At 44.8% G+C, this 14,859-nt stretch overlaps 2 protein-coding genes across 2 annotated transcripts in view; one reads left to right on the top strand and one right to left on the bottom strand.

Moving 5' to 3' along the window:
- The window catches only part of Dlg5l4 (discs large MAGUK scaffold protein 5 like 4), a 132,560-nt gene that overhangs the window by 19,972 nt on the left and 97,729 nt on the right, over positions 1-14,859 (bottom strand). The window lies entirely within an intron of this gene.
- LOC134483472 (disks large homolog 5-like) lies at positions 5,273-7,395 on the top strand. Its single transcript, XM_063278730.1, has 3 exons — positions 5,273-5,436; positions 6,069-6,231; positions 6,948-7,395. The coding sequence occupies exons 1-3, from the start codon at positions 5,351-5,353 to the stop codon at positions 6,975-6,977; spliced, it is 279 nt and encodes a 92-aa protein (XP_063134800.1). The 5' UTR covers positions 5,273-5,350; the 3' UTR covers positions 6,978-7,395.

Below are 14,859 nucleotides of genomic sequence, written 5' to 3' on the forward strand. Positions count from 1 at the left end.
GCAATGACCTCAGATAGGTGGGGTTGTGAGGAAGATGTATGGTTGAATATCCCAATAGATTCACGTTGTATCATCTTGATTTAATCTAAGGACAAAGAAGTGCAGTATCTCTGATGGCTTTCTTCTAACCCCTTGAAAGGTTCACTGGGGATTGACCTCAGTTCTTCATTCTTCTTGCTGGGGCAGCAACACTCAGGGAAGCTTGAGATTGCCATAGGCACAGTATTAGGCTACAAATGCTGAGTAGGTGATACTAAGTTGTTCAGATGGTGATACCCATTTCATTTGTTCTTAACGTGGACCTAAGGAAAGACAGATCGAGGTCCTTAGAATACAAAGATCATTTCCAGTTCTTTTCCACCTTTCCTGAATGAAAGACTGGTTGGTAGAGAATGGTAAAAATTCAAGAATTGGTAGATGATGCTTTGAATGGAGGGTGGGTTTCTGTGCTGGTTTTAGACAGGTTCTCAATTACCCCATCTTGTTCTCTACGTTGCTCGTCAGGTTCACTTTGAGCTCAAATAAAGCTGCTTCCACTTTCCAACAGGTCGTCTTACAAAGGGGCCTCCAAGGACTGTGAGGACAGCATTAGCCAATGAGAGCTGAGGTGTGTAACCCACAACTATAGCTTTATCTGAAAGACCCTCAGACAGAGGAGACTCTCGCTCCAGTCCTGAGGACAATCACCACCCCATGAACACACAGGACTCAGTCTTGATGTAAAAGCAAGAGGTTTACTTTGGGATACCAATGCACTGGGGCTCGACACGGTCCTCACGCAGGAGGGATGTGAGGAGCCTCAAACAACAGAAATATACAGCTTAAATAGTCAGTTAAGATTGCACAGTTTCCTTAGCTCAGCTATTTCGTGCCAAGGATAACTAGGAAGATGTTTCTCGTCCTGGAATTCCTGGGATAAGGCCGTAACCACATCAAGGCAGCTATTTCAGTACGAAGGACGTCTGACTTGATATATGTTTTCTTATCCTGGGGTTCCCAGGACAAGGACCAAGGATATCTGTCTTGGCAGGTGTTTCTCTTCTGGAGTTCCCAGGACAAGGCTATAGCTATGTCAGTTTATACCACAGCTGCATTCAGTACCCAGGACATCTCACTTCTATAGTGGTCAGTGAGCTTCCCAGAGATGTTTCCTGTCTTCTAATTGCCCTGCAGTAAATATGTTCTGTACCCTCTGTTCTTATGGTCCGGCAGCTTCCTAGAGAGTGGGTGGGAATGTGCTTTCTGTACTTTCTGTTCTATTGTCTAATGTGTAGAGGCTAAGCGAGGGCCAGCTTAAAAGATTCTCATTCTTAAGAAATGGCTGTACTGATATCAAACGGGGATCTTTCATATCCACTTTCTTCCAAGTCTACCAGCCATCTCAGATTGTTGCTGTAATATGCCTGACAATCAAGGACACAGAAAAATAACTTGTACACAGCAAGGACATGACAATCATATCTTGTGTCGTTATGTATGTTCTGGATGAGGTTTGTTAAAATGACAATATTGCACAAAGCTTTATATAGGACCCATCAAATTAAGGGTCACTATGCACCGTCATAGCTAAAATTGCCTGGTCAGAAGTGACCACTGGATCACTCTTCTGTAACTTCACATGAGAGGCTCGTGCTTTTTGTGTTTTTTTATTTTTCTGTATTATTTATTTATTTATTTATTTATTTATTTATTGCTTTATATGTTGTCCAGAAGATAGTTCAAATCATGGATCTGCCCCCAAAATCTGAGCTTTGCTACTAATACTTTACTGTATGCATTCAATAAAATAACTTGGTTTTTTTTTTTAAAGTAGGATAGATGCTTTTGTGTTTTGTGGGGTGATCCATGAAACAGGAGTGAAGATGCTTGTTTCTTACTCTGTCCACTGAGTTATGTCTCTAGGCTTCTCCTACTCCTTTGGCTGCACCCCCCCACACACACACATCTGCTATTTTATTTTTCAGATGAAATCATACGTTATAGCTTAGACAGTCCTGTAAGCAATCCTGCTTTGGTAACTTAGGTGCAGAGAGGAGAGCCCCACACTCAGCCTCAGGGTGCATTCACTGGTGGATCCAATATTTCAGTTTCCTCTGCTAACAGATCACCACATTGTTGCCAGGACCATAATGAATGCAATTCTTTCTCCTAAGGAATCCGGTGGCAACTGTCAAATGTTAAGCACAAAGCTTCAGGTTGTACCTATAACACACACCCACATCGCAACCTACCCTACAGGCTATTTCTGGGTGTGATTTCATGCACCTGCACATGATGAGACAGGAGACCTCTTTGGCTACTTATAGGAACTGGTGTGATTTCTCAGTAATCTTTAATGGGTAATATTGCTGACTGAGGAGAATTTGAGGTAGGATGAAACATTTCTGTGCAGGGATTGGGGAGGAAACACTCATTTAGATACATAGCAATGACTTAGGTTTTTCCAATCAAGCCTAGAGCCAAATTTGGCTTTGGAAGCATGTGGTGCTCAGTGGCTATGCCACAGGGAAGTCCCCTGAAAAGGGCACATCAGCTTTTGCTCAGTACAGGGAGAACATTAGCAAGGAGGCAAAGTCTGTTCTCCGTGACATCAGCAGACCCTTCGTGGACATTCTATTGTCTCCTAGAGACTTCTTGGAATCCCTGTGATGTCACCAGTATCGTTGTGACAACCAATTCCCTACTTTTTCTCTTAGTGTCCAAAGGATATATCCACAGGCATGTTTGCCCGTCTTCTCAGGCGCTTTGGGAGAGTTGATGTTGATAGAGAAGAGTCTAGAGTGAAGCAAACGAAACCTAAAGGTAATGATGGACACAGGACATGGGGAATGTGGAGTAAGTTCTGGGCAGTGTATGTTGAGCTTCCTCTCAGGGGTGAGTGTGGGGGCCTTCAGCTGGCATTTATAGCAATGTGCCACAACCACTGGAACATCTCCACAGATATTGAATTCCATGATTATCACAATTCCTGAAAGTCAAGGTTTTCACATCATTAGTTTCTCCATAACCACATGGAGGATATGGCAATGCCTATGCTATTATTGGGTGAACTTCTAGTCTTTACTTTTACAGTGCATTCGGTGCGTTAAATTGATATAATAACACCATAAGTAGTCATGGAGGGTATAACTTTTCTGAATTAAACATGGCATCAATGTACTTCACTTTCATTGCTTCTTTAAATTCAGTGACTATCTGACAGTAGTAAGAGGGAGAAAACTGTGCTCCTGGCATGACCTTATATTCTTAGGACTCCTCTGACTACCTCTGGCTGACGGGGCCAAACTTACCTTCATATATTAGAGGTTCTGTGTAGCAGATATTTTTCTACAGTAGCCAAACTATATGGAGCAGGTAGAGAAAGAGCCTGTAACCTATTGGCACTTCTGGGGCATTTGTCATTTCAGTAGGGGGAATTAATAAATCTGTTGACCATGTCCTCCCCCTACATGACTTTTTAATGCAAAGTTATTGGACTAGAGTAACAGTGTAGGATATCTGAGTATCCCCGATCAATCAAGTCATTGTGGATGCTGAATTGATGATCTGACTTCTGAAACCAGAGGGGTGAGGGTCCTGAAACCAGGTTGTAGCCTGCGTACCTGATAATAATCCTGGAGAAGGCATCTCTCTGGTACTTGTAAGCCTGTGTGGGCAGGCATAGGGAACACCTGGCTGCTTACATCTCTTGGTCTCTATATAGTAGTGGGGGAACTGTGATCCACTTAGGAGGCCTCTTACACATAGACCAAACTCCTTGCAGTGACACTGGCTTCCAAGCATGTTCTCCTGTTTGGACCTCACTGTGGTCTGTGTATGCTCTATGCATTTGCCCCATGCGGGTTCACTTGTGTTCTTCTACCTACAGAGGCCTGCAGACAGACGTCATCCCCTGAAAATGTCCTAAACAAGGTGCAGGCCAACGAGGAAGAGGAGAGGCTGAATAGAGAACTGGAGCTAACTACCAAGGAGAGAAATGAGCTGACAGATCGCCTCCTTTATGTGACAGGTGGATCCATGAGCAAGAGGTATGCATTGCTCCAAACAAACGACCTTGTTCTAAACCTCATCTCCCATAGAGAGGAGATTCAGAACCTGACCCTTACTGAGGAGTGAGATTGAAAATGGACTCTCTGATTCTGCCTGTTTAAAATCTGAACTTGCAATCTGAGTGAAGATTTCAGGGATAAAGTCACTGGAGCATGAGTTCCCAGTGTACAATAGGAAAGCCCTTGACAGGTGGTAGTTTTGCAAGGTTCTAGGTGCTGTGAGTTTGTGGAGAGTGTTTGTACTTGCTAGGAAGGTGACTGAACGCTATCATCTCCTGGCAGCAGCCTTAGGTGACAGGTCCCACATTGTTCATATCAATGCTTAAGTAGAAGGCCTGAGGCTCTGGCCTGCTCCTTCTTGTCTCTGTGCCTTACACTCTTAGACAGTAATGGTGCATGCATTTCTCTTGATTCTCATTGTGCTCTTTCCATATTTGTCTCTCTTTCTCATTCTCTGAGTCTGTTTACTTTTCTTTTCTTTTCTTTTCTTTTTTTTTTTTGGTTCTTTTTTTCTGAGCTGGAGACCTTACTTTTCTTTTCTTGTGGGTGTGTCCCAGTTTGTGTGTCTGTGTGTGCACAGCTCTGCATGCATATGCACAACCTTTATATGTTTCTCTATCCCTCCACCTTTGGAATTTAGGGGTCTGTTTTTTGACCTCAGGATTTACCTTTATAATAGTTTCATGGAGGTGTAAGTGCTTTATTTTGGAAGCCCCACTTTCAACAGCACAGTTCTTTGCCTGTGTAGTCACATTTGTCTATACATTTGTATGCCTTGGGCAGATTATAAGTTTGTGGCAATATCTGGTCTCATCTCCAGAATTATGTGTACTGTCTGCCTCTAGAATATTAGTTATTCGGCTTGTAGCATTCCACTTGTCAAAACAGGAAAAATGAAATCAGAGGTTTCTGGATGTGTGTGTGTGTGTGTGTGTGTGTGTGTGTGTGTGTCTGTGTGTGTGGTTGGTTGGGTAAGCACTGTGGCCTAGGCTTTTGACAGCATAACAGGTTTGAATGCAGATCCAGCCCTCCTGATTGAAAAAAGTGAGCCAGGGGACCCTTTATCTGGGTGCTTAGTTTCTGTTGTCCTGGGCACACAATTCCAAGGTTCTGAAGCTGAAGAAGATCCAAATATGTAGAATTCAGAAAGTGTCCTTCCATGGTTGGGGTAGTACAGGACACAGCCTGAGTTCCTATAATCCTAAACCTCGATGTTCATTGGGTTCTATCTTCCTGGGGCCAGCCCCTACTTCAGGCCAAATCCATTTTATGAAAACTTGAAGATAAAGGAGAAAGAGGTCATGTCATTACTGCACAACTTAGACACAAAGAACATTGAACATCGTGAGAAATTTCAGGAGCTCAAGAAGGAGATTCACTTCTATCGGTAAGTACTGGTCAGAAGGGCCCATCACTTGTGGAATATCCATTGCCGCCTCTCTTTGTTCTGGACTGGAGAGCCTGCAGCTCTGGGTCCATCTCTTCTGCTGTTTAAATATCACTGTGCCGAGGGTCTTTTGGACTCAGATTCAGTTCCATAAGAGACTGTCAGTTATCACCACAGTGTCTATGCATCTTTAGAAGGCTCTGGATAGAACTACACTGATTCAGGAATCAGAGTGTTATTAGGCCAACCTGCGGCTCTGGGGTCATACCAGGTTTAACAAAGCTCAATGTGTGGACCACATGGTTTGCATGACCTCCCTTGGTTCTACTGTCCTCTTGTGGTTATTTGCCGTCTACTAATTGATGTTGCCCCGATGCATTGGGCTCTCATGGGTAGTTGTAGATCCCTTGTTCTTTTGGACAGACATGGACTCTTATTGGTGCTTGGGTCACAGAAACAATTTATTCTTCCCTGGATTGGCCGTTTGCTGTTTGTGCAGCAGCCTTACATGTATGGAGATGTATTCTATGAAGTCTTTATGGGTATCTGGGTCCTGGTGGAGTTTGTGGGATTTGGCAGTTGGAATGGGAGGAAGAGGCTTCAGGATCTTACTATGCAGAGTGTGTTTCCAGCAACCTGCACAGCCGTCTCCTGATGGACCAGGCATGTATGAAGAAGAAGTTGGTCACATTGAAGCAGGAGAGCAAGGAGTTACAGCGATATTTGTTTGAGTTGAACCCGAATGCTGAAGACGAACAGGAGAAGACCAGCAACCTCCAGACCCAGCAAAATGTGGTAGGAACAAGCAGCTGAGTCAGATTAACAATGTCTGATACCATTTGCCTATTGGATACATCTTTGCTTCCCCTATCATCTTTCTAATCTCCCCACACCCAATCAGTCACCCACCTCATGTGATAGAGTTATTCATTGCTCTGTCTATGCACAAGTATTCTGGGATGTTAACCACTCTTCAGAAACTGAATTATGGGCAAGTACACTTCTCTGCCCTTTTTGTAACTGCAGTCCAGAAATGGTGACAGAGGAATAACATATCACATGACTGCATCTGCCTGTCATAGATTGGATGCTATGAAGAGTTTTGAACGAGTTCTTGGTAATGTGACGAAGGCCATACAGGGGTCATGTGATGGTTGGAAGCACCTTGTAGGGATAAGAACCAAGTGCAAATGGCAAATGAGTCCTGGTCATTGGCTTTGATCTCAGTATCATGTGGCCTTCTCCTTTCTTCCTGCAACCCAGTTAGGTCTCTTCTCCTTTCCCCGTTCTTGGTTTTCACTGGTAGAAGTTTGAAGAGCAGCTTGTTATCCCACAGTACTGTGAGGGTTGTTGGTGACTTTCCCCAGGCTGCAGAGATATCAGCAATGATTTCAGTGAAAAGATCAGTGCTGTCTGTCCAATGCAGCTGAAGGGACAGAAGGCAGCAACTTGACAGCTGGTATGCGTGTCCCCACCAAATCAGTGTCTTAATAGCTGCCTTCTCCTCCCAGGTCTCAGGAACTGCAGGAGACATGGAATAGGACAGATCCCAAGAAGACAGCCCCCTGAAGAGTGAGTTTCTCTGTCAGGAGTTCCCTGCTGACGACAATCCTCAACAGTCAAAGACTTTTTTGGGGAGAATATTCTTCTTCTCAGTTAATTTCCTCATTGTATAGAGACCCTAAATTTATGTATCCGTATGCCAGCCTGTCTCATTGAGGTCTTTCTCCTCTCTCATACCGACAACACCATTTGAGAGACATCTGAAGGGACTGCCTTGACATCTCGTGTCCTAGAGGAGAAACAGCACTACAACTGTGTTTCTAAATGTTCATTAAGAAAATGCTGTTAAGAAATGTTTTTGGTTATGATTTTCATTGAAGTTTTCTTTTTGTTATATCATAGTTATATATTCTTGTTACTGTTTTTCATTTTTTATACCATTTTAGTTGTTCATTTTATGCCTGTTTTTTGTAAATTGTATTCCTTATGAATAAAAATTGATTTGTAACTCTTGACTCTTAAGACCATCTTATTCAAGAGTCCTTTCCCCTCCTGTAGACTTAGAACTGACAGCTGGATATGGATCTTTGCATGGTCCAGGCAGCATGAGTAAATAGGGAATTTAAAGCCACCAAGGTGTACACAGGGTGATAGTGTCTTTTGTGTGGATAATGTGACTTTATTTATGGACACACACTTTATGATGTAATCACTGACATACTGTATCCATGCTGTCATGTGTTCCGCTCACCCTAATCTATATCAGTCTACAAAACACATTCCTTATTGAATGTTTGCCCAGATATTGAGTAACACACACTCATGCCTGTAGACCTGCAGAAAAAATGACAACTTTCACAAAGGAATATAGAATAATCCTAATTGAGAACCATGTGCCTCGGTTTTTCTTACAATACAGCATTAGTATTAAACCACAAAGATAATGACCATCAACGTCATTTTGGGAAATAGGTTTTTATAGGTGCTGTTTCACTTGATCATTCATATGCTGTGTTTTTTGTTGTTGCTGATTATATTTATTTTCATCATTTAACTCAATGGATCTTTTTTTTTTCAAATGTATGTCTGGGCCACTCCTGAGTGCATTTCCCTCATGATCCAAAAGAGGGAATAGCATTCCCCATTGTAGATGATTGTTAGGGACCATGTGGTTCTTCTGAGAGAGCAGCAGATACTCTAACCTGGGAGTCATCACCACAGCTCCTGTAGGTAGCTTTTGTCCTTCCAGGGCATGTGCTGTACTAGATGGACGCCATCATCTCCCATTAAGGAGAGAGATCTCAGGAGATGTGTATGTACAGGTGGTTGAGCGGTGCCTGCTCAATGTGGTAGCCTGCTAGGCATCCACACCGGGCTCTGGTGCCTCCACCGCTCATTGTGCATTCAGGATCATCCTCCAGCATCACTCAGTTTCAATTCCAAACAGAGCTTTCACTTACTATCGATGATTATATACATTAAGCACATCTGATAAAATACAGAAGAGACTAGCCTCCTTCTACAGGCCAACTTGGCATAATGAATTCTTTTGATAGAAAGCAAGATAATTATCTTAATCTATGCAGTTTAGGGAGGTCCTCAAGAGCATCCATAGTGAATGCAGACTGCAGCTGTGACCACATGTTTCTTTTGCAGAGCAGGTCTGTGCAAGCCCAGAACTTAGGTGGGATAGTTCATGTTTCACCTTTTACATGGAAATCTGTGATCGTATTGAGAAAGTATATTTTCCACGTGACTCATTTACAATTTATGGAATTAAACTGACTTACTGAGAGTGGAGGTGACTCAGAGAGATAAAGTGCAGAAGACTTATCCAGTATGTCTGCAAACAGATGCTGTCTCATTAGGGCTTTTCAATGCTCAGCAGCTAGAGAAGCAAGGGAGAGGCATTGGTGACTCTCAAGCTTAGGTCCTCTAGTCATTATAATCTGAGCATGACACAAAAAGGGTCATAGGTATCACACTAGAATCTAGTAACTAGATTTAACCAACCTATCACATTAATGCTATGTTTGGTGGTATTTTTTGCTCTCTTAGGACCTGGAAGAGGCTTGGGGTTTTCTAATCCTACTCATAATTTATTATCCTTCCCAACACTATGTGGTTTGTTGTTAATGCTAACAGTGCCATCCAATACCTAGGATATTTTCTACTGACATGTGTGACGTGAGACAAAACAGTCCCTGTCATCTCTCACCTGAATAAACGTCCTTAGAGGACAGTGAGTTGGAGGGTCCTTCTTTCCTCTCCAAGACAGAGAAACATTTCCAGTCTTCAGACAAGTGTGTCAGCCATTGTCCAGTGACTGTCTTGAGATGTCCACATTGTCAGCTGATTGAGGGCAGGGCAGGGCAGGGCAGGGCAGGGGATTGTGGCAGGGCAGGGCAGGGCAGGGCAGGGCAGGGGATTGGGGCAGGGCAGGTCACTGGGGCAGGGCAGGGCATTGGGGCCGGGCAGGGCTGGGCAGGGGATTGGGGCAGGACAGGGTAGGGCAGGGGATTGGGACAGAGTCCATGAGATGTCAGTAGGCAACAGGCCAGCTGGGGCTAGTGTGGGTACAGGGCTTCTAGTGTGGGTGTGAGAGGAGGAAATTAGGAATGGTCAGATTCTGATGCAGCACATAGGCCGGAAGCAGCTTAGATCATCTCAGTGCCATATAGGGACATTGTAGACAGTGATGGGCAGTGTGGGGATAGTAAGGTCCCATATACTGCTCTCCGGAGATGTCAGGAGAGCATAAAGTGGCTCTGTCAGACTTATGACAATCAGGCAGGCACTGGGTGCAAGTGAGAATCATGGGACAAACCCTGTGTGCAGCCTGGTTTTGGGACATTCCCAGGTGCCCCATGGACTGCAAATTAAAGGCAAAGGACACAGGGAAGCCAGCAATTCCCATGCACATGACATAAACACCTGTAGAACTTTGTAGAATTTCCATAGACTATCTGTCACTAGTCCTCATTATAGAAGGCACCAACATTCTGCCCTCTACTTCAACTTGGTGAGACAACTATTCTAACTCCAGCAGGAAGGCCTCAGGGAAGACAGTAAGAACTCGCAGGTGACCCCTTTTACTATTGAAACAGGCTCTTCCTATGGAGCCCAGAGTGGCTGTAGGATACTAATGCTCCTGCCTCACAGTGACTAGAATTCCAATCCACCCTCAAGAGCAGTTGATTCATCACTAGATCAGACTAAGGACATGTGAGGCCCCAGGGTGCTAGGATTACCAGGGTCCTAGTAAGTTTCTCCAGCCTAAATTACAACCTGAGTCGGTGCTGCTATTTGGGACACCGCCTGATGCCCAGTGACATCACACTTTGGAACTCTTTGTCAAAAATAAGCTGTTATGGGAATGAAGTAGCCACACAATAAACACTGGTCTGGAAACTCCTAGGTCAAGAATCCCCTGTTGGAAATGCCTTGGACCGCAAAATTTTAAATTCTAGATCCTTCTGGCTTTTAGAAGATTTGTAAATACAAAAAAAGAAAGATGGGCATAGTAATTTAAGCCTGTGATCCCAGTCATGGGAAACTGAGTCAGAGTGATGGAAGACTGTAAGTTCCAGGCCAACCTGTGTTTCAAGAAAAAAAAAAAAAAGGCATGGTGAAGATTCCACTCAAGTGGAAACCAAAAGGGTTTCACATGGGCCCTGCCATCCACTGGTCAGCACTCTCATCACCACAGCCACAGGCAGACACTGGGGAACATTTCTCTCTTTGTGATGCAATCACCCCATGATTCTATGTGAGGAATCCCCCAAAGGTTGCATCATGTGAGGGACCTAGAAAGTTCCAGGATTGGGAGAATTTAGGAGTTTATAATTAGGGATGATCTACAGCTGTGGCAAAGCCTTTTCCCAGCACATGGCAGCCCTAGGTTTGCCCCCAACAGTAAAAATAAAATCCCCCAAAATAATTCAAACAAAATGTCCTGAAGCCTGCGCCCTGACCAGTCTCCTCAAAAGTGCGCAGGAACCTGGGTCCACATTTAGGACCCAGCACGGCCTCTGTGACCCGTGAGAAGGGATCTAATATGGGAATTAGTACAGTATGACTTATCCTTGTGGATACCTTTGGTGACAATAACCACCTGACCCCTGAAAACCCATCTCCTGGGGGGCTCAGCACTCATGTCACCCAAAAAGCCCAGATCCTAGGGACAGCATGGGCAGGTGGTGAAGAAAGTTTGTCTCTCGTGAACATCAGTTGCTGCTCCTGACCTGACTCTATCCTCAGGAGACAATGTCACCCCAGAAAGTGTGGGTGTCAATGGCTCTTCCCAGGCCAAGACTGGGATACTGCTTAAGTTCCACAATGCACAGCAGTGCTCACTCTAGAGCTAAATGTTCTACAGCTGAAAGGTTTGGGTGCTCTGCTGGCCACGCCCCTCCCATGCAGTATTTAGTGCACTCAGTGTGGTGCTTCAGATGTGAGGGACTTCTTGAGGCTACTCCCATGGAGAATGGCAGATTCATCAGAACGGGGCACAGGGTGAGTTCAGAGCACAGCTGGGAGGAATTTAGGGATGCCTAGCCATGACTAAGACCAGATCCTGGGCTGACAGGCAGTTGAGCTGGAGAACTGGCATCCAAAGTGTGACTGCCTGAATTCCTCTTAGACCAAAAGCCCTGGATCTGAGCTACTTTGGTGCGTGCTCCTAAGTGGGGTCCCAGACACAGCTCAGAATTGGGGCTGTGCATGGACTTTGGTGCTGGCAGCAGGTGGCTTAGCCATAAAGTGCCGAGCTTTCCCATCTGTGCCCACTCAAACTCCTCTGTTTCATTTTAGGTGTGTTTGGTATAGTTTTGAGACAGGGTATCTTGTAGCAGCCCAACTCGCTTTGAGCAACACTGTAACATAAAAATAACCTTGAATTCAAGATCCTCCAACCCCTCTGTCCCAAGTCCTGGAATTAAGACCTCCAGCTGTGACCATTTTACTGCAGCATAGGATCCATCTGTATTAGAGTGAGCTTTGGAAATACTGGAGCTCCGACTGTTCCTTAGAATTCAGGTTTCCTTAATTCTTAGCAGGAGTTTTGTGATGATGCTGATGAGAGAGTCAGGAGTTACACTGGGAGAGGTAACAGTCCTGGCAGCCCTGAGTGCACAGTGAAAGTCAAGACAGAAGCCTGCTGATTAGCACCTGAGTGAAAGTGGGAGGATTCAGAGTTCAAGAACAGACTTAGTTACATTCCTAAGACCATATTGCAACATTTTTGTTTCATTTTTGGCTTGTTTTCTTTGAGACAAGGTGTTAATTTATAGCCCTGGCTGTCCTGAAACTCACAATGCCTCTACCTCCCAAGGGATGGAATTAAAGGCATGTGCCAACATGCACTGCCACTAATTAATTTTTAATTAAACATGCTGGCACAATCCAGTAATCCCAGTGCTTAAGAGGCCGAGGAAGGCAGATATCTGGCTTCCTGACAAGTCTGATCTACAGAGAGCCTGTCAGAATAGCCAGGGCCAAACAGAGAAACCCTGTCTCAAAAAATAAACAACAAAATGAATTTGTTTTAAAGAAGAGAGGAACTATTTAACAGAATTAGAGGCAGAGAACCAAAAGGTAATGGGCAGTGCAGAGTCTAGCTTCTGAGAGGAAACTGGACACTATGGGGTTAGGGTGGGGATTCTCATCTTGGACTGGGAGACAGAGGGTGACTTCAGGCATGGAAGGTTCAGTCAGTCATTAGTCAGGATTCTCAATCAAGAGGGTGTTGTAAGTTCCAAAATGTGTGAGCAGTGTTCTGCATGAGAGTAGAAGAACCCGCCTAGCTATACAAAACAGCCAATGAAGAGTAATCACAAGCATACGTCTGGAGGTCCATGGGGAGGTTAACATCCACCTTAGTGTGGATTCTTCAGAGCACAGGTGGAGAGGAGTAGAAGAGCTGATGGTGGCTGAGGCAGGAGAGGAGTTCGGGTGTGAATTTGAGCCAGTAAAGGAGCTTGTAGGTCGGGCAGAGCAATGAGAGGTCTAACAGCATAGCTGTTGAGATCCTTCAGATTAATTTGTCTTAAGAGCCTCATGCCATAGCCAAGGACAGGAGTAGATCTGACTATTGGGTGGCTGGGCTCATATAGCCCAACAGGTTTGTCCTTGCATCTGTGGGATTCCAAGTCTCTCCCTTTAGACACAGCCATGGAGAAGGTGTAGCAGTGAAGGTGCAGATGGCTTTGCAATGCTTGGCTTATGGTGTTGAGTACTTCATGCTCCACAGAGCTAGGAAATGTCCTAGAAGCCAGGGAGGGTGAGCATGAGGAAGACAGGTCTCTGGGAGAGAGAAATGATAACCAAAGTCACTAAGAACTTCCTAAATCACAGTGTCTGTTAACCATATATTTTATTTACTTATTTTTATGGGCCTGAGTGCTTCACCTAATAAATGCTTGTGCACCATGTGGTATGTGTGGTGCCCGTGAAGTCCAGACTGATTCCCTAGAATTGCAATTACAGGTTAATAGGAGCCACCATGTGGACACTGGGAACTGAACCTTGGTATTCTGCTCTTAGCCACTAAACCAACCATCTCTTCAGCACCACCCCCCAATTGTATAGTCATTAAGATTTAACCATTTGGCCTTCAGTATTTGAATTAATACAGATGTGACAAGAGTTATAGTTAACATGGTGGTTCAGGTATAGACAGGCAGGCATCTCATTGTATACAAAATATGAATCCTTCCTTCCTTCCTTTCTTTCTATCTTTCTTTCTTTCTTTCTTTCTTTCTTTCTTTCTTTCTTTCTCTTTTTGATTTACTCTTGGAGACAGTGTTGTTTTTTGTGTAGCTGACCTGGAATTAGCTCTGTAGAGGAAGCTGGCCTGGAATTCAGAAATCTGTCTGCCTCTGCCTCCCAAGTGTTAGGATCAAAGGCCTGTGCCACACCACCACACATCCTTCTGTTTAAAGGAAAAATGTAGTCTTACAGGTCAGCATGAGTTTAGCCCCGGTATAGACATTTTCCTAGGCCTTAGGAGCTGTAGAGTTCATGAAGGATTTGCTGCCTTCCCCTTTAGCCTGGCTAACTATGAGAGCTGCACACCCATGGGTGTTTGCTTCACAAGAGTCTGGAGGATGAGGGTCACAGGCTGAGGTAACTGTGTAGAGCAAAGGATGCTTGGTGAAGGTCAAGTGGGTAAAATGCTGAAATGCTGAGAGAAGAGGCCTATGGTAGGCGCCTCCTACACCTGAGACTTCCAACCCCGAAAAGCAGGGGGTAGAGAGTGAGGATGCACAGTGCACACAGGTCAGGAAAAAGCCATGTTCCCGAAGCCTCCATGAGTGGTGGACAGGCTCTAGGGCACCATGAGGGACTTCAGGAGCTTCTGCACTTTGTAGAATTACAGGGTTATATGTTTCACATGCCCATGATTTGCCCCCTGCAGCAGGGAGAAGCCAACACCAGAAACCTCCAGCTCCCAGCCCTGCTTTTGCCATGTAGGTTTATCCAGAAAGAGGTTGGAAGTACCTGGACCTGGAGTCTCAGGTGGTTGTGAGCCACCTGACCTTGGTGCTGGAGACTGAACTCAAGTCTTCTGCAAGAGCAGCAAAGACCCGTGCGCTGCCTGGCCCAGCCAGGGCTGTGAAATGGTGTTTATTTCCATCTGAACAAGCCCAACAACAGTTTAGGTCCCTAGAAGCCACGTAAACCTGGATGCAGTAGTGTCTGTCATCCCGCCCTTACTACTGGGAAATATGAACCTAAAGTGGACAGTCTCTAGGATTAGGGGGAAGGGCTAGCCTAGCAATCACAGCCATGGATGAGAGGTAGGTGAGGACCTGTGCTCAGTTTGTCTCTGACCTTTACACAGGCACACACACACCTGTACTCACAGAAACGCCATACAGACATACGTGAAAAAGGAAATAAAAACAAACAACATTGAAA

The sequence above is a fragment of the Rattus norvegicus genome, chromosome 19 (assembly GCF_036323735.1).
Source record: "Rattus norvegicus strain BN/NHsdMcwi chromosome 19, GRCr8, whole genome shotgun sequence".
NCBI lineage: Eukaryota > Metazoa > Chordata > Mammalia > Rodentia > Muridae > Rattus > Rattus norvegicus.

Coding starts and splice junctions, on each gene's coding strand:
- LOC134483472 (XM_063278730.1), top strand. CDS start 5,351: ATGTCATTACTGCACAACTTAGACACAAAGAACATTGAACATCGTGAG. Junction 5,437..6,068: donor AAGGAGATTCACTTCTATCG/GTAAGTACTGGT, acceptor GTGTGTTTCCAG/CAACCTGCACAGCCGTCTCC. Junction 6,232..6,947: donor TCCAGACCCAGCAAAATGTG/GTAGGAACAAGC, acceptor TTCTCCTCCCAG/GTCTCAGGAACTGCAGGAGA.